Raw genomic sequence first — 20,261 nt, 5'->3', positions numbered from 1 at the left:
CTGGGACCCTTGAGTCTGCAGGCTGATGCTCTATCCACTGAGCCAAACCAGTCAGGGCTGTTGCTGACTTCTGTGAAGCTGCTTTGACTGGCCTGGGCAGGGTGGACGCTGGATTTAATGTATTGAGTAAATGGAGACTGTGTGAGGATAAATAGAGTATTCTGTGGGGAATTTGAGAGGGTAAATGTGAGTTTGTGAGAAAAGAAAGGATTTGAAAGGAAGGTAATGTGAATGATATGTTTGAGACAAGGTTTTATTTTTAGTATACATGAGATGAATAAACTTAGAGGAAGTTACTAAGTTCCACTTTAGACACGTGGAATTTGAGTTGCCCGAGGGAATTTCAAATGGAGATGTCCAGTGGGCAGTTGTAATGGGTCCAGTGATCAGCAAGAGAGTGTCGGACACAGTCATTGGTATATAGATGTAATTGAAACCATAGATAGAAGATTGACCAGGAAAACCGGGCAAAGGCCTAGGAGAGATCAGTGAGTATTCATCCCAATGAGTACCAACATGTAAGGGATTCATTCATTCATTCATTCATTCAAGCAAAATGCATTGAGCACCTGCCATGGGCCAGGTACACTTGTCACTGAGGGTGCAGCATAAATTCAGTCAAGGTTTCCGCCCTCATGGAGCTAACATTAGAGTGGGATGTGTTGTAGGGGGAACAGGCGGAAGGGCAGATAGTCACATGAGCACATAGGATAAATTCGAACGGTGGTAATATCCTAAGGTAACAGCTGCTTGGGAATTGTGAGATGAGTTAAGTTTATTTATGAGATGTATAAACAATGACTTAGTGTCTTTAACTGTTGTGTCAAAGATAACTACACTTTTTCCCTATTTATTTTTAAATTTATCTTTATTCAAAGTATTACAGATGTCCCCCATTTCCCCCCATTGACCTGCTCCCCCCAACCCCCCTCATGTTCAGGCCTTCACCACATTATTGTCTGTGTCCATGGATTATGCATATATGCATATAAGTTCTTTGGCTAATGGTTATCCCTCCCTCCATGCCCCCCATCCCCACCTTCCCTCTGCAATTTGTCAGTCTGTTCCATGCTTCTATGTCTCTGGATCTATTTTGTTCATCTGTTTATTTTATTCATTAGATTCCACATATGAGTGAGATCATTTGATACTTATCTTTCTCTGACTGGCTTATTTCGCTTAGCATAATACTCTCCAGGTCCCTCCATGCTGTCTCAAAGGGTAAGAGATCCTTCTTTTTTACTGTTGCATAGTATTCCATGGTGTAAATGTAACACAGCTTTTTTATCCACTCCTCTACTGATGGGAACTTGGGCTGTTTCCAGATCTCAAGTATTGTAAATATTGCTGCTGTGAACATAGGGGTGCATATATTCTTCCTGATTTGGTGTTTCAGGATTCTCAGGATATATTCCTAGAAGTGGGATCACTGGGTCAAATGGCAGTTCCATTTTTAATGTTTTTAGGAAACTCCATACTGTTTTCCACAGTGGCTGCACAGTCTACATTCCCACAAGTAGTGCACTAAGGTTCCCATTTCTCCACATCCTCGCCAGCACTTGTCATTTGTTGATTTGTTGATGGTAGTCATTCTGACAGGTAACTACACTTTTCAATGTTTTAATCAACCTTATTGAGGTATCATTTACATATAATAAAACACACCCATTTTAATTGTACACTTTGATGAGTTTTGAAAAATGTAGACCAACATGTAACTACCACCACAATCAAGATGGGAATATTGCCATTACTGTGACCAATTTCCTGGTCCTCTCAGCAGCCTGTTCCCTCACCTCCCCATGGCTCGGGCAACCAGGATATCCTTTTGTCACTAAAGATTAGTTTTACCTTTTCAGGAATTTCATAAAAATGGAACCATATGGCATGCACAGTTTTGCGTCTGATTTCTTTGACTCAATATAATGTTTTAAGATTTGTTTATGTTGTATATATCACTAGTTTGTTCCTTTTTATTGCTAAGTACTAGTTGATTACATGGATATATACCACAATGATCAGGTTATCTATTGATGGACATCTGAGTTGTTTTCAGTTTGGGGCTATTATGAATAAAGCTTTTTATGAATATTCATGTACAAGATTTTGTGCAGACATGTTTCTAATTCTCTTGGAAAAATACCTTAGAGTGGAATTGCTGGGTCACATGGTAAGTGTACATAGAAATTTATAAGAAACTATCAGATTCTTTTTCATTGTGTTGTATCATTACATTCCTGCCAGCAATGTATGAGGGCTGCATACAGTGATCAGTCTTATTTTATGAATTGGTACAGTAGTATTTCATTTATATTTTAATTTGTATTTCACTGGTGACCAACAATATGAGCTGCTTTTTAAAAAATATATATATTTTTATTGATTTCAGAGAGGAAGAGAGATATAGAAACATCAATGATGAGAGAGAATCACTGATTGGCTGCCTTCTGCTCGCCCCCTGTGGGGATTGAGCCCGAAACCTGGGCATGTGCCCTTGACCGGAATCAAACTCAGGACCTTTCAGTCCACAGGCTGAGACTCTATCGGCTGAGCCAAACCAGCTAGGGCAGTGGTCGGCAAACTGCGGCTCGCGAGCCACATGCGGCTCTTTGGCCCCTTGAGTGTGGCTCTTCCACAAAATACCATGGCCTGGGCGAGTCTATTTTGAAGAAGTGGCGTTAGAAGAAGTTTAAGTTTAAAAAATTTGGCTCTCAAAAGAAATTTCAATCGTTGTACTGTTGATATTTGGCTCTGTTGACTAATGGTTTGCCAACCACTGAACTAGGGCAATATGAGCTTCTTTACATTGTGTTTATTGGCCAAATTATATATCTTTGTGAAATGTCCACCTCTTTTGCCCAGTTTTTAATTGGAGCATTTTCTTTTTATGGAGTTATAACAGTTTTTTTTTTTTTTTATTAATTTGATTTTTAGAAATTTCTTCCTTTTTTTTTTTTTTTCCAAATTTTTATTAAGGTATTATATGTGTACATATCTTACCATTGCCCCCCCCCCCCCACCCCACTCCCATACCTGCCCTCACCCCCCAATGTTTTGCATCCGTTGGTTACTCTTATATGCATGCATACAAGTCCTTCAGTTGATCTCTTATTTCCCCCACCTCTCCCTAACCTTACTGCTGTAATTAGACACTCTGTTTGATGCTTTACTGCCTCTGTAACTATCTTTTGGTTCATCAGTTTATAATGTTTTTCATTATCCCTAAATGAGTGAGATCATGTGGTATTTTTCTTTCACTGACTGGCTTATTTCACTTAGCATAATGTTCTCTAATTCCATCCAGGTGTCTACAAATGGTAGTAATTCCTTCTTTTTTATGGCAGCATAGTATTCCATTGTGTAGATGTACCATAGTTTTCTGATCCAGTCATCTGCTGACGGGCACCTAGGCTGTTTCCAAATCTTAGCTATTGTAAATTGTGCTGCTATGAACATAGGGGTGCATATATCCTTTCTGATTGGTGTTTCTGGTTTCTTAGGAGTTATAACAGTTTTTAAAAAATATATTCTGGATACAATTTTTGTGTTACAAATATCTCACTGCCTGTGACTTTTTTTTTTCATTATTTTAATGGCATCTTTTGAAAAGTTGAAAAGAAGTTTTCAGTGTTGATGAAGTTCAATTTTCCATATAGTTTGTGCCTTTTTTATCTTATCTAAGAAATCTTTGACTACAAGGTTGCAAAGATTTTCTCTTACTTTTTTCCTAGACATTTTATGGGTTTGCTTTTATGTTTTTGTTTTAATATATATTTTTATTCCAGAGATGAAGGGGGAGAGAGGAAGAGATGGAGAGAGAGAGAGAGAGAGAGAGAGAGAGAGAGAAACATCAATATCAGTGATGAGAGAGAATCATTGATCGGCTGCTTTCTGCATGCCCCCTACTGGGGACTGAGCCCACAACCCGGGCATGTGCCCTTGACTGGAATTGAACCCGGTACCCTTCAGTCCACATGCCAGTGCTCTATCCACTGAGCCAAACCACCTAAGGCAGGAGTCTGTTTCTTTCGACTGCCTTATGTGTGAATGTGGGTCACCCTTTCCTGGTTGTTGTTTTGTTTGTTTTTTGCATATCTGTAACTTTTGTTTGAAAAATGGACACTGTGGATAATATGTTAGAGCAACTCTATCATTTTTTCTTTTGCAGATCATTGTTTTTGTTTTTGGCCCAGTACTCAGTTAAGCAGTCTGGACTGAAAGTGTAAGCTTTGCCTCTCCCATAGCGACATCCCTCAGCTGATACCCCACTTAGTTCTCTCGGCTTCCAGCTGTGGCCTTTTCTCTTGCAGTGTCTTCCCAGTGTCTTCATAATTATTTGGGCTGAGTTTATCTCATACTTTGGAGCCCATCCTCTTTGCATTTCCTAGCTTTCAGCATTTCTGCCCTCCCCTTAAATTTTCAACTTATCAACCAGCCCATGTCTACGGATACTTTAGTCCAGTGAAGCGTTTAGCTTTCTAGTACTCAAGCTGTATATACTTTACAGACCGCACTCTATTAAAAACATAGCAGTGGTGATGGAAGGAGACTTGACTTGAACACACACAATATAATATACAGGTGATGTATTATAACATTCAACATCTGAAACCTATATGATTTTATTAACCTATATGTCACCCCAGTAAATTCAATAAGAAAGTAAAAGAACAACAACCCCAAACTTTCAGATCTTAATGGATTTCTTACTTCTCTCTGCCCACTTTTATTCCCGGCCCTCTGTGATCTTCCCTGGACATGCAGAGTCTATAATCAGGCAGGAATTGGGGTGCAGTTTATATGCAGATTGAGAGTTGTACCACTCTGCAGCCACCTTACTTCTGGGATTTGTTCCCTCAGTGTCCAGCTCGTCTGCCACCCCTGAGTTCTTTCCTCTGCCACCTCCTGCGGTAAGACTGCAGTTTTCCACCAATAGAACTATAGAAAGCGAGAATACTCTCAGGCAAAAAAAAAAAAAAAAAAAAAAAAAAAAAAAAAAAAAAGCCACGCAGTCAAATTTTTATTCCTTATAGTTTTGGTCCTTTAAGGTTAAGGGAAAACTGTGCCCTGGTGTCTGCCTACTCTTGATCACATTCCAGTGTCTTCAGATATTTTTCTTTCATTTTGTCTACATTTTATATTGTTATCTGCAAGAGTCTTTGTCCAATGAATTTATTGCCTGAAGCTGGAATTCTACCACTTGTGTTTGAATACCGCTGAATTGACCAATTCATTCATTCATTAATTACTGGCAATCTTGACATCTGTCATAAAAAGTAATTCAAAATATTGGAAAAGCCATAAGGACACTAGTTGTTGGATTTAGGGCCCACTCTAAACCTAGGATTATCTTATCCCGAGATCCTTAACTTAATCCCATCTGCAAAGACCGTATTTCCAAAAAACGATCACATTCAAAGCTGCTGGACATAGCTTTTGGGTGCCAATACTGAACTCACTGTATACTTACAGATTTCTTAAATTGGTATATTTATTGCTTTCATCAAATTTGGGGGATTTTTGGCCATATTTCCTTCAAATATATTTTTGCCCACTTTTCTATCTCCTCTCCTTTTGGGCCTTCATTTACATGCATTTTTAAATATTGTCCCACAGATTCCTGAGGCTTTATCTATTTTTAAATAAAAAATTTTCCCTGAACCTCAGATTATACTATTTCCATTGACCTGTAAGTTCACTCTTTCCTGTATCTCCTTTATCCAGTGATTTTTTTTTGTTTTCTTTTGGATATTTTCATTTTCAGAATTTTTGTATGGTTCTTCTTAAAAATTCTGTTTCTCTGGTGACTTTCTCTATTCGTTCATTCCTTACAGACATATTTTTCTTTATATCCTTGTGAGTAAGTATAATCGATGCTTTTCTGCTTATTTCAGCATTGGATGTGGCCTCTATAGATTGCCTTTTTCACTTGAGAATGAGTCACTTTTTCCTGTTTATTTTAGGTCAAGTCATTTTGGATTGCATTCTGACTATTATGAATGATACATTATAGAGACTGGATTCTGTTACATTTCTCTGCATAGTTTTGAATTTTGTTTTTAGAGGCAGTTAACCTGTCTGGATTCAAATTCCAAACTTTTAACCTCATCTTGAACTTCCTTTTCTCTTGGCTTCTGGAATAGTAGTCTCTCTGGGTTCTGCATATACTTCTCTGTCGAATGCTGCAAAGAAGAACTTGCATTGAGGTGGTTATTGCTTCCTGTTTAGAGTAGTTTCAGTGGAAACATTGTGTAATGATAGGGGAGAAAATTGAGGATAAAGATAGTAATATTTTCCTAGATTAAAAATAGAAATAACTGTGCCCAGCTGGTGTGGCTCAGTGGTTGAGTGTCGACCTATGAACCAGGAGGTCACAGGTTTGATTCCTGGTCAGGGCAAATGCCCAGGTACAGGGCTCGGTCCCCAGTGGGGAGCATGCAGGAGGCAGCCGATCAGTGATTCTGTCTCATCATTGATATTTCTCTCTCTTCCTCTCTAAAATCAATAAAAATATATTTTAAACAAATAGAAATAGCTGAAAATCTGATAGGTGGTGTTACTACCAAATTGGATCTGCAGTTTAAGCAGCAACTTACCTCTCAGCTTTTGCAAATCAAGTAACATTTATGGATGTTATTTAGTCCCTATTGCTATCCTTCCCATGCATAGACCTATATTGTCATTTTTGTCTCTAAAACTCTAACTTATAGAGGAACCTTTAACTCCTCTTTTTTTTTTTTAGTTATTCATTTTATTTTTATTTTTTTTTAAATAAATCTTTATTCAGATTATTACAATTATTTCTCCTTTTTCCCCCCATAGCTCCCCTCCACCCATTTCCCACCCCACCTTCTGCCCTTACCTCCCCCCCACTGTCCTCATCCATAGGTGTATGATTTTTGTCCATTCTCTTCATGAACCCCCCATACCCCTTTCCCCCTGAGAATTATCAGTCCACTCCCTTTCTATGCCCCTGATTCTATTATATTCACCAGATTATTCTGTTCCTCAGGTTTTTAATTCACTTGATTTTTAGGTTCGCTTGTTGATAGATATGTATTTGTTGTTCATAATTTTTCTCTTTACTTTTTTCTTCTTCCTCTTCTTTAAGAATACCTTTCAGCATTTCATATAATACTGGTTTGGTGGTGATGAACTCCTTTAGCTTTTTCTTATCTGTGAAGCTCTTTATCTGCCCTTCAATTCTGAATGATAGCTTTGCTGGGTAGAGTAATCTTGGTTGTAGGTTCTTGCTATTCATCACATTGAAAATTTCTTGCCACTCCCGTCTGGCCTGCATAGTTTCTGTTGAGAAGTCAGCTGACAGTCGTATGGGTGCTCCCTTGTAGGTAATTAACTGTTTTTCTCTTGCTGCTTTTAATATTCTCTCTTTGTCTTTTGCTCTTGGCATTTTAATTATGATGTGTCTTGGTGTGGTCCTCTTTGGATTCCTTTTGTTTGGGGTTCTGTGGGCTTCCTGGACTTGTAAGTCTATTTCTTTCACCAGGTGGGGGAAGTTTTCGGTCATTCTTTCTTCCAATAGGTTTTCAGTATCTTGCTCTCTCTCTTCTTCTGGCACCCCCATAATTCTGATGTTGGTACGCTTGAAGTTGTCCCAGAGTCTTCTTACATTATCTTCAACTTTTTGGATTTTTTTTTTTGCTTTTTGCTTTTTCGGTTGAGTGTTTTTTGCTTCTTTGTATTTCAATTCTTTGACTTGATTCTTGTGTTCCTCTATTCTGTTTCTGGGTCTCTGTATAATATTTTTTATTTCAGTCAGTGTATGTTTAATTTCTAGTTGGTCCTTTTTCATATCTTCGAGGGTCTCGTTATATTTATCGGCCTTTTCTAGGATATTCTTAAAAAGTCTTATAACGGTGGTTTTGAATTCTATATCCAGTCGTTTGTTTTCCTCCATTTCTTTCGTTTGTGATCTGATTCTTTGACCCCGCATTTTCACTGATTCCCTGAGTTGGTAAGGTAGATATTTGTGCTAGGTTTCCAATATGGCCCAGTGGGTCTGCTTCCCCAGTTAACCTGAGGTGGACACTCTTGGTGCACCCCTTTGTGGACTGTGTGTACAGCCTTGTTGTAATTAAGTCTTTATTGTTGTTGGTATCACTGGGAAGAATTGACCTCCAGGCCAGTTGGCTGTAAGGATCAGCTGTGTCTATGCTGGGAGAAGTTCGGTGCTGGAGACAGCCTTATAGGATTAGACTTGCCAAATTGCAATAGCCTCTGTGCTCAGCTTGGATGGGGTGGAGTCTCAGTTTTGGCTTCCTGTCAGCCTTGCCCTTGCGTGCATGTGCGCTTTCAGTCCTCCGCCTTCCCCAGCTCGAGTCTCCGCCCGAGAGTCCAGACTCCCCCACAAGAGCGTGGGTCCCCAGGGGCTCGCCTGGAACTGGGGTTCACTGCAGTCAGAACTGGGGCTCAGTGCAGTCAGAATCCTCTGACTCCCTTCCACTAGGGAAAGCCTGTGACAACCTCCGCAGCCTTTGTGCTCACTGGCGAGCGCGCGCGCGGGCACTTTCAGTCCTCCGCCTTCCCTGGCTCCCGAGTCTCCGCCCGAGAGTCCAGACTCCCCCCACAAGAGCGTGGGTCCCCAGGGGCTCGCCTGGAACTGGGGTTCACTGCAGTCAGAACTGGGGCTCAGTGCCGTCAGGAGCCTCTGACTCCCTTTCACTAGGGAAAGCCTGTGGCAACTTCCGCAGCCTTTGTGCTCACTGGCACGCGCGCGCGCGGGCACTTTCAGTCCTCCGCCTTCCCTGGCTCCCGAGTCTCCGCCCGAGAGTCCAGACTCCCCCCATAAGAGCGTGGGTCCCCAGGGATTTGCCCGGAACTGGGGTTCAGTGCTGTCAGAACTGGGGTTCAGTGCGGTCGGAAGCTTCCTTCCCCCTTCCGCCAGAGAAAGTCAGCCAGGCTCTCAGCCGCCCTTCCTCTCTGCACGCACAAAGCCCCTTTGCCGTACCTCCAATTCTCTGTGAGCTTTCCTCTTTCCTTCTAGTTGTAGAATTTTCACTCAGCCAGCTTTCCTGTGGTTCTGGATGGTGTCCGTTCTGTCTTTTAGTTGTAGTTTTGAAATTGTTGTGCGAGGCAGCAGTTTAGGTGTTTACCTATGCCGCCATCTTGGTTTCTCTCTTAACTCCTCTTTTTCATGATTGTTTGGATATTGTGATTTTCCAGGCTTTTATGCCAGGAAATTGTTTTCCTGCATCCTCTTTCCTTCCTATATCAGAGGTAGAAAATACTCACATTGTCTAGTAACTTTATTTTTCTAATTAAAAGAAAATTTAGCCTCCACTGATTCTCTTCTCTTGTTTTTGAAAGATTCTTTTAGTATAAAATTCTGACGTGCATAGAAAAACTTAAATTTATCTGTTATTTATTCTAATAGACTCTCAGCTTCTTTCAAGTCTCATTTATTCTGAAGCACTTAAGAAAGGTTTTCTTTCTTATAAATCTCCTTTAAAGTGTGTTTATTTTTATACTTAGAGAAAAGGAGAAAAATAGTATAGACTATACTGTTAACAATTATATAATTATAGTATAATTGTCAGTACCAGGACATTAATGATGATACAATAATTAATCTACAGATCTTAATCAAATTTTGCCAGTTTTTCTACTAATGTTCTTTTTTTTCTTTTTTTAAAATAAATCTTTATTGTTCAGATTATTACAATTGTTCTTTTTTCCCCCCATAGCTCCCCTCCACCCAGTTCCCACCCCACCCTCTGCCCTTACCTCCCCCTCACTGTCCTCATCCATAGGTGTACGATTTTTGTGCAGTCTCTTCCTGCACCCTCCATACCCCTTTTCCCCCGAGAACTGTCCGTCCACTCCCTTTCTATGCCCCTGATACTATTATATTCACCAGTTTATTCTGTTCATCAGATTTTTTTATTCACTTGATTTTTAGATTCACTTGTTGATAGATATGTATTTGTTGTTCATAGTTTTTATCTTTACCTTTTTCTTCTTCCTCCTCTTCTTAAAGAATACCTTTCAGCATTTCATATAATACTGGTTTGGTGGCGATGAACTCCTTTAGCTTTTTCTTATCTGTGAAGCTCTTTATCTGCCCTTCAATTCTGAATGATAACTTTGCTGGGTAGAGTAATCTTGGTTGTAGGTTCTTGCTATTCATCACTTTGACTATTTCTTGCCACTCCCATCTGGCCTGCATAGTTTCTGTTGAGAAATCAACTGACAATCATATGGGTGCTCCCTTGTAGGTAACTAACTGTTTTTCTCTTGCTGCTTTTAATATTCTCTCTTTGTCTTTTGCTCTTGGCATTTTAATTATGACGTGTCTTGGTGTGGTCCTCTTTGGATTCCTTTTGTTTGGGGTTCTGTGGGCTTCCTGGACTTGTAAGTCTATTTCTTTCACCAGGTGGGGGAAGTTTTCTGTCATTATTTCTTCAAATAGGTTTTCAGTATCTTGCTCTCTCTCTTCTTCTGATGTTGGTACGCTTGAAGTTGTCCCAGAGGCTCCTTACACTATCTTCATATTTTTGGATTCTTTTTTCTTTTTGCTTTTTCGGTTGGGTGTTTTTTGCTTCTTTGTATTTCAAATCTTTGACTTGATTCTTGCAATCCTCTAGTCTGCTGTTGGATCTCTGTATATTATTTTTTATTTCAGTCAGTGTATGTTTAATTTCTAGTTGGTCCTTTTTTATATCCTCAAGGGTCTCACTAAATTTATCGGCCTTTTCTAGGAAGTTCTTGAAAAACCTTATAACCGTGGTTTTGAACTCTATATCCAGTCATTTGCTTTCCTCCATTTCTTTCATTTGTGACCTGTTTCTTTGTCTCCGCATTTTGCTGCTTCCCTGAGTTGATAGAGTGGCTTTGTGTGCTAGGTGTCCTCTAGGGCCCAGTGGCTCAGCCTCCCCAGTTACCTGAGGTGGACACTCTTGGTGCACCCCTTTGTGGGCTGTGTGCACAGTCTTGTTGTAGTTAAGCCTTGATTGTTGTTGGTATCACTGGGAGGAATTGACCTCCAGGCCAATTGGCTGTGAGGATCAGCTTTGTCTTCGCTGGGAGAACTTCTATGCTGGAGACACCCTTATGAGGCAGGACTTGCTTCAGTGGGGCTTTGGAGCTCACTGAGTCTGCCCCCTGAGTGTGTCCCTTATGGATCTGAGGAGTTGTAATCTGGATGGTCCTACTCTGACCCCTGAGACACTGGCTTTTGGATCTCCAAGGAGGTGCTAATTTAGCCTCTGCCTGAGGCCACCCAGCAGGAGCTATGGAGAGATCTGCAGATTACTCTTCTTTGTTTGTGCCCAGATGAGGTTCAGCTGTGAAGCAATGCAAGCTGCTGCGGGGCCTTGGGCCCTCTTTTGGATATTCTGGGTCTCACTGACTCAGCTGCAGTTTATTAGGTAAGTTTAGATTTCAAAGGACCAGGCCATTCATATGCTAAGCCTCTGTGCTCAGCTTGGATGGGGCGGAGTCTCAGGGCAGAGCACACAGCAATGGCTTCATGGGGCAGGATCTCAGGGCGGAGCAAACAGCAATGGCTTCCCGTCAGCCTGCCTAAGAGGCCCTTGGGTCTCAGTGTCCTGCGGTAATCGCTGCAAGCATCTCTGAGAGAAAGCTGCCCTCGAGTTTTGCCTGCTGCCAGACAGTCCAGTTTCTCTCTGTATGAGTTTCTCCCCGTATGAGTCCAGAGTCTCACCTGGAACTGGAGTTCAGAGCAGTAGGGAGTTTTTGTCTCCCTCCCAATTGAGAAAGCCTGCCGCGTACTCAGCTTGCAGTCCTCTCCACGTGCGCGCCTCCGTACCTCTGCCTTCTGCAGTTCCTCTGAGTCTCAGTGTGCTTTTCTCTTTCCTTCTAGTTGTAGAATTTCCACTCACCCAGTGTTCCTGTGGTTCTGGATGATGTCCGTTTTGTCTTTTAGTTGTAGTTTCGAAATTGTTGTTCAAGGCAGCAGTTCAGGTGTTTACCTATGCCGTTTCTCCCTCTACTAATGTTCTTTTTCAGGTCTCAGACCCAGTCTAGGATCCCACATTGCATTTAATTGCGATGTCACTTAAGTGTCTTCCAATCAAGTAGCAGCTCTTTAGCCTTTTATGATCTTGACACTTTTGCATAATATTGAATACTTATTTTGTAGAATGTTAATAATTTGTGTGTTTTTTTCTGATATTTTCTCATTATTTGATTGAGATTGTGCATTTTTGGTAAGAAAATCACAGAAGTGATGTGCCCTTCTCAATGACCTATACACCACTCTGTTTATAATTGTCTTGAATATTTTCTCTCCATATGTTTAGAACCATATCAGACAGGGTTATATTTTTGCTTCTAATGTCAAACATAACTTAGAGAATTTTAGAAGAAAAGGAAAATCTGTTGTATTTACTAACATTTTTACTCCTTTCTGTGTTTTTTCCTTCCTGGTGGAGTTCTAAGAGTCCTGCTTTTATCATTTTCTTTGTTACTTTAGTCATTCTTTTAAGGTAGGTATGCCAGCAACGTATTCTCAGTTTACATTCATTTGAGAATGTTTGGGTTTTTCGTCAGTCCTTAAGGATATTTTTACTGGATATAAAATTCTGGGTTTACTGTTTTGTTTTTGTTGTTATTGATGGTTTTTTCTTTGTTGTTGTTTTTTAGCTCTTGAAATACCTTGTGCCAATTCTTTCTGGCCTTCATGGGTTCTGTTGAGAAGTTCCTGTTAAATGTTTGCCTCCATCATTCATTTTTTCTCAGTCTTTTTTTTTTGGTTGCCCAGATTAGGGAATTTTTATTTTTTTATCTTCAAGTCTACTGGTTCTTTCCTCTATTCTGTCCATTCTGCTATTAAGCCTACCCATTGAGTTTTTTATTTTGTTTCATGTATTTTTCAGTTTTACAAGTTCGATTTGATATGGTAACCAGTGTCACCCCAATAAATTTAATTTTTAATAATGTTAGATTTGGTTCTTATTATATGTTCTATTTCTTTGTTGAGACTTTTAAAAAATTTATCTTTATTGAAAGTATTATAGATGTTCCCTTTTTCGCCCTCTCATTGACTCCCTCCACTCTGCATCTGCCTACTGAAACTATATTTTTTTGTTTCAAGTGTGTGTTTCATTGTCTTTTAAAACATATTTATGATAGCTATTTAAAACACTTACTTGGTAAGTCTGAAATCTATGTTATCTTCTTGTTGGCATTTTAAGATTATCTCTTCTCATTCAAGTTGAGATTATCCTAGTTTTTGGAATAATAAATGGGTTTCTATTGAATACTGGACATTTGGGGTATAAGTCTGTCTATCTTACTTAAATCTTTTGTTTTAGTAAGCCTCCTCTGACATGGCCCCAGCTTAGGAGGGTATAGGAGTGCCACCTTGTTACCATCAGATATCATAGTAACTTTCTCCACTTAGCCTTTTTTGACACTCTGGTGGAAGGGAGAGGGTTTGTAATAGCTAGATGGTGGTGAAAGTCCTGACCCTCCACTATGCTTCTCCCAACACCACTCCAGTGAGAAGGGGGAGGGTGCCTCATTGTCCATCAGGGGTGAAAGTCATGACTCCCCATTCAGCCTTTCCTGTTATCACCCCTGTAAGGGAATTGGGTCGCTGCATTCCAGTCTGGCAAGGGTGGAAGTCTAGGTTCCCCATTTGGCCTTTGCTCGTGGGGGTCTGCCATTTTTTCCACGGTGTTTGGCTGGAGTAGGGCACTTTTACTTAAACATTTTCTGTCTGGATAAATTATTCTTTTTCTGGCCCTTTGGTTATAGAGATCAGACTTCCTTGTTTTGTTCTTTCCGCCTATAACCAGTGACATTTCCAGGTTGCTGGCTTCTCTAGTGCCCAATCCAGGATATATAAAAGAAAACCCAGGAATTCAGCACTGTGTTACTTCTTGGGTCTTGAAATCCCTAAGCTGGTCTTTCTCCTCTCCTTTCTCCTGAGTCCTCTTATATTTGTTTTATGGATAACATCCAGGGCTGTTACTTATACTAAAAAGGAAGAATGCAGAAAAGTAAATCTATTACATCTTGTCTGGAAGCAGAAGTTACAAATGGTCTTTTTTTTTATCATGAATGTAATTATTTTTTAAATATTAAATATAGTGTGTTCTAGAATCTGTAATTACTGAGTAGAAAGCAATATATTTCAATATTTGTATAAAAATAATTAAATACTTTTATGAATGCAACCAATATATAATGGAAAGATTGATAAGGTCTTATTTTTGATATCCATTTTTTAAAAAGAGATAGACAGTACATTAGAGTTCTAATCCATCAAAAGTAGTCGAGTTGGTTTGCCCTCTTGGGAGAAGATTTTGGATTAGTTTAACTTTGGTGGCATGCTGACTACCTATAGGACTATACTTTTTCTTTGACCTTACACTAGTTTTCCTTGTTAAGAAGTTATTTCTTTGCAAAGCTCTATAGATTTTAATGCAGCTTCTTTTACATATGTAAATGGATATATGTGATTCTTTTAAAACATGAGTACGTATTACAAAAAAAGGAAGCTCCTTTTCTAGTAGATAAGAAATTGTTAAAAGTCACTTGGTGCTTTCTTTCATGTACATGTAAAACAAAAATAACTGTATATGTTTATGTGTGTATATAATTTACGCCTTAATGAGTTGCCTCCTTACATCTCCAATGGTATAGTCACTGAAAACTGAAAAGCAAAGAACAAAATTTAGGGTTTTTTGCCGTGTACATACTCATCACATAGTGTAAGAATGCATTATCTCCTTTAACAATATTTGCCACACATATGTTGTTGCAATTGTTAGACAGTTTTTGTCTATAGACTTGTATTAGAAGTGCATTACTGGTAGATTTTTGTACACCAAACATAGGCATGTAATTTTCAAAGTTTATACCACGTGGAGAATTCTAAAAGAGAGAGGAAGTAATTACAAGTCTGTATAATGTGATTTCATTCATTTACTTACCCCTTTTGAGGCATTAGTGTGATAAGCATATTGCATGCAAAGTGGAACAGATTACTCATACAGCTAGAACACTGGTACATGACTGAGCATGTTAAATATATGTTTACATTTTAGTTATAAAGGAGTTGATTTTAGTTATGAAAATGATTGAGAAAAAAGCTTTAGGACAAGTCAGTGACAGATATTATCCTAATATAATATTATTCTTAATAATGATGCATCTTGGCCAACATACAAGCATTTTCACTATCAATTTGGATATTTCGGAAAGTGTCATATCTTTCACATGGACTTCCAATTGATATCAAAGGTGATTAGATTTTACTTTTAAAAGTATGTTTTATAACAGCCCTATATGCGATAAGAATATTTTAACTGGATCCTAAATGGCTGCGAACTATAGTTATGACAGTGTCAGCATATTGGCTTTTGCGTAAACCTGCTATGTGGTAAGTTTCAGTTCCCCCACCATATTTAGCTGATGCATAGTAAACAACACTTCCACAGTCATGAATTCATTTACACTGAGCGACCTTTTAATTTGCTCAGAAGGTATAACACCATGAATTAGAACTGCGGTCAAATCTTTTCCCCCAAGTTAACTAGGAAAAATATTTTTATAATAAAATCTTTAAAGTGCTTTGGAGACAAGGTTTTATTTATTGACTTGCTTTGAACTCGAGGGAGTTTCTTACCTTTAGAGAAACTGACAGGCAATCTTAACAACCCTATTTGTTTAAAAAAGTGGAATTATTCAACCATTAGGCTAGGATTCATATTGTTGTCATTTTCAGTTAGATCTATATTAAACATGACAAAATATTTGTGGACCATGATCTGTAATGAAGATATATGGGTATTATACAGCAAGTAGAATTAAACCTCAGATAGGGAACTAGTATGTGTTTAAATTTTCTTCCTCACAAATTCAAGATTTTCATCTAAATTTTTACCCTAAATCTACACAAATTTAACAAATTGAGCATGTTCTAGCTAATAAAATCATTTCTTCCTATGGTATAGTTAGTAATTTATCACAAAAGCAATGCTATTTTTACTTTATTAGCTTCGAGTGAAAATAAATACTGCTTGAAAGAACTCTTGTGACTGTAGATGAGTGAGAGGAGAATGGGGATTTTCCCAGTGGGGAGATGGACTCACAGTTCCCCTACCACCCTCACCCCCGTCCCCTACCTCTGATAGGGAGTGTCTTCTGACATGTGCTTTTAATAATGCTTGGCTGTATTTCACTAAAAGAAAAATAATATTATGGTAACTTTATTTTGGTCTGCACATTACAAATCACCTTAGTTTAATTCACTTTGACTGCAATGTCAACATTTCAAGCAGAACATGATGTAGTAATATATATATTTCACAGTGGTTTTAGAAGAACTATCATGTATAAGTAGAAGAATGTCACTACCAATTAAGTGGCAGTCACACACACATATAGAGTCAAAGATGAGAGAAAAGTCAGGTTGACAAAGTTCCATTAGCATCAAATAAACTTGGACTTATGCGTATCCTTGATTCCTAAACTCTTAAAACTTGAAAAATATACCTAAAGTAGAGTTAATAGCCTTCTCATATAGATACTGGAAGGTCCCGATAACGTTTTAAATGTTTGAAGTGTGTGCTGCATAACTTACTTGAATTTTCCTTGAAATCTAGACCCTTTGAAAGGGCCTTTGCCCCTGGCTCCCTCTCCCCTGCGGTGCTCAGCAGACTGCGTGTGTTCTGTTATAGGTGCACTACTGTGATAGACAGAGTGGCAGAGAGTGTGTGACCTGCCTGACCTTAGCCCCTGTGCAGATGACTTTCCATGCTGGTGGAAGCTCCGTTGAAGCCAGCCATGACCAGGTATCCTGTGCCACTGACATTGTGCTGTGTGCTGGCCCAGCAAAGAAGTCAGAGACCATCAAAACGGAAGCTATGTGGGCACACACAGCTTTGCTTTCCCTAATACAGGGGTGGGCAAAAGTAGGCTTACAGTTGTGATACAAATAAGTACAGTCAAGCCTCAGTTCTCAAATGTCTCCCATCTCAAACAGTTCAGTTCTCCACCTAGTCGTCCATGGAAAAAATGTCTCAGTTGTCGAACCAAACTTCGGTTTTCCATCTGAGAACCCATTTCATGGCGATACCTCAGCATTAAAAAAAAAAAAAAAAAGTGTAGGTCAAATAAAATAAAAAAGTCTTTCAGGCAACAAACAAAAGAAAGAATGCTTTTGCTGTTGGTGAAATCCACCATTAGCACAATTTTAACACAAAAAAAACCCATCAAGAGTGCTAATGTTGCTAAGGGTGTGAAAGAGATAATGATCACAGGGAATTTGAAGAGGTAGAAAAATTGTTGTTGAATTGGATAAACAAAAAGCAGCTGGTGACAGCATTTCAGAGGCAGTGATATGTGAGTGATATGTGACAAAGTGAAGATGCTGCATGCAGACTTCCAAAAAGACACCTTGAAGGAGAGCTGAAAGTGATTCCTTTAAGGCTAGGGCGGGGGAGTGGGGGGAGGTTTGATCAGTTTAAGAAAAGAAGTGTTTGTTTACAGATTAAACAGTACATGAGACATGTACTGTACATAAACAAGAAAGGTTAAAGCAGGGAATCATTTGCGCGTCTGGAACGGATTAATTCAATTTACATTGTTTCTAATGGGAAAAAATGATTCAGTTTTTGAACAAATCACTTCTTGAACAGCCTTCCAGAGCAAATTGAGTTTGAGAACTGAGGTTCCATGGTAATGCAATAGTTAATAAATAATAATATAAGAATAAACTCCATGTTTCCCATACTTACAACTATAAACTTACTTTTGCCCCACTCCATGCATTATCCACTGGCATTATTTCCTAGACTTTTGAAAAATCGAAAATTTTATATTGGGAAACTGATATCTTAGGAGATTTTAATTATTTTAGACATCTAGTTTGCAGTTTATTATTAATTTAAATATAGAGTCCTCTTACAAGGAAGAAATAATAGAAGTTCTTTTTAATAATTATATAGGGGAAAAGTGTCAGTAACACTGGGCTTTCACTATAATGTGCTCAGTTCTGTGGAGGAGAGTTAGTATTATAGAATATAAAGGATAAGCATGTGAACTTTCAGAACTGTCAAACTACTCCCATAATTTGGGATATTATTAAAATGAAGTTTCAGTGTTATTTTTAATGTCTTATTTGTGAAATAAGGCTAAAAATCTGAAAAGTATATTATTTTTTAATAAACAAATTCCTTTGTTTAGATAACAGCTTGAATACATATTTTCAATTAATCATCAGATTAGACTAAACCAGTGGTCGGCAAACCGTGGCTCTTTGGCCCCTTGAGTGTGGCTCTTCCACAAAATACCACGGCCTGGGCGAGTCTATTTTGAAGAAGTGGTGTTAGAAGAAGTTTATGTTTAAAAAATTTGGCTCTCAAAAGAAATTTCAATCGTCGTACTGTTGATATTTGGCTCTGTTGACTAATGAGTTTGCCGACCACTGATCTAGGTCATACCATTTCTCTTTGTAGTCTAAATAAATAGGTATACAGTTTATAGTATGACTCACCAGCTGTGCTTTCTAAATTAACCATTCACATACAGAATAACCATAACCCACTGTCATATTAATTTCTCAGTAAATTTCCTTTTATCTGCTTAGAGCCCTTGCACAGAGCAAATAACAGAGCGTGAAGTGTTATCTTCTCAAACACATGATTAACTGTCCAACTCAAACCAGACCTGGGAAAATGTTCTTAAGGGCACAGCTCTCCAGTTCATGATGTCTCTGATATTGTGGGTTTCCAGTCATCACTTACTGATTGGTGGGGAGGTATTGCAGTGTTTAGGAAAGAGTAACTAGTTGGTCAGAAAATCTGAGTTTTGGGGCACTAAACGTGGATAAGACACTCCCTGGGTGGGTTCTGTCATCCCTTTGGGACTTGTTTCCTGGACTGTTCACGGGGGAGTTGGGTCAGATGACTTACAGGATCACTGCAGTGCGGCTCAGGGATTTGCACAGACTTTGCCCCGGCTGCAGAAGGGAGTGCAGCAGGCATCTGAGGAACATGGTCTCAACTGGCGGATAGAAAGTGTTACGTTTCCCTGTATAAAACTGTGACTTAGCTTTAGCAAGGTGCCAGGATACATGGTAAGAGTATTAGACATGTTCCTGCTTTCATGGAGCTTATAGACTCGCAACTTGATCCTTTTGAGTATTTGCTAAGAAGCTATCTCTATCTGTCTCTGTCTCTATCTCTATCTCTATGTCTGTCTTTATTGTCTGTGTCTATCTCTATGTCTGTGTCTGTCTCTATCTCTGTCTCTGTCATCTCTGTCTCTCCCTTCACCTCCACCTCCACATCTCTGTATCATTCATGGCAGAAACAAATGGCTTGAGTAGCATGAGAAAACCATCCTGCAAAGGTCTCTCTTTAGCCTGAGCAAAGAAATGCAAGAGTGCCTTAGAAAGCCACACACCTGAGAAGAACAGCCTTTGTTCACAGAGGTAGCAACACGCTACTTGTAGAACAGCCCTGAACTGGGAAAGGAGACGGGGATCAAACCCAGAATTGCCCTGAAATACCCGTGAGGCCTAGTTTTTTCCCTAGAATTTGACTTCTTCATGAACTTGGCTGGCTCAGTCTTGTGCTAAAGTTACTCCAAGTCCAGGGCTACTTTACATATTCGAAAAAAAGGGGCCTCATCCTCAAGGCATTTTAATGCTATCCAACAGAAAATTGTTCTAGTAGACTGATCTAGTCTACTTACTACACAACTGTACATAGTGATCTTATACTACATCTAGCTGGAATGTCCATTGTAATCAATGGTAAGTAAACAAATACATTTTATATGCCTTATAGATGACAAATTTGCATGAAATTTTAAGACCAAAGAAGACTTTCAGGAAATGTGTTGATAGTGGTCAGATCGATGGATGGATGGATGGATGGAGCTTTGACAGGAATGATCATTTGGCATATCAAATATTCTACTTGGGTGGTCTCAGAGGTGCCAATGCAGGTAGTGGTGTGGTCGGTGCTGCTCCCTGTACTTGCCGGGTGGGCTCCCTGAGGAAAGCAGACACGAGGTAAACCTGCACGCCACACCCTCTGGCTTCTCTGCCGCGTGTTGCCGCTACATTGCTTTCCCCGTACTGAGCGTCTAAGCAAGACGTACTCCTTCACCCTCCCGAGAGCATCAGCCCGGTCTCCTAAGGTGGAGAAGATGAACCATTAAATGCGTTTTCACCTGTTAATGGGAAACATTCGGAAGCAAGAAAAGTCACCATCATTTAAAAATGTTTTCTGTTCTTAACTCAGTTGAGCCAGAGCAGTTGA

The 20,261-nt window shown here is 39.3% G+C and overlaps 1 protein-coding gene across 22 annotated transcripts in view; it reads left to right on the top strand.

Annotated features, from left to right (window-relative positions):
• The window catches only part of STAU2 (staufen double-stranded RNA binding protein 2), a 244,914-nt gene that overhangs the window by 131,161 nt on the left and 93,492 nt on the right, over window positions 1–20,261 (top strand). For 10 of the 22 annotated variants that reach the window (XM_080647156.1, XM_080647152.1, XM_080647153.1 and 7 more), the window contains one exon: window positions 16,671–16,784. The exons of the other annotated variants lie outside the window; for them this stretch is intronic. In XM_080647156.1, coding sequence (XP_080503282.1) covers window positions 16,671–16,784 — 114 coding nt within the window. The remainder of the gene's footprint in view (window positions 1–16,670; window positions 16,785–20,261) is intronic. 22 annotated transcript variants of the gene reach the window in all.

Source organism: Plecotus auritus (assembly GCF_963455305.1).
Source record: "Plecotus auritus genome assembly, chromosome: 11".
Lineage (NCBI taxonomy): Eukaryota > Metazoa > Chordata > Mammalia > Chiroptera > Vespertilionidae > Plecotus > Plecotus auritus.
Note: the sequence above shows the minus strand (reverse complement) of the source record. Positions and strands in the feature narration are given on the sequence as shown.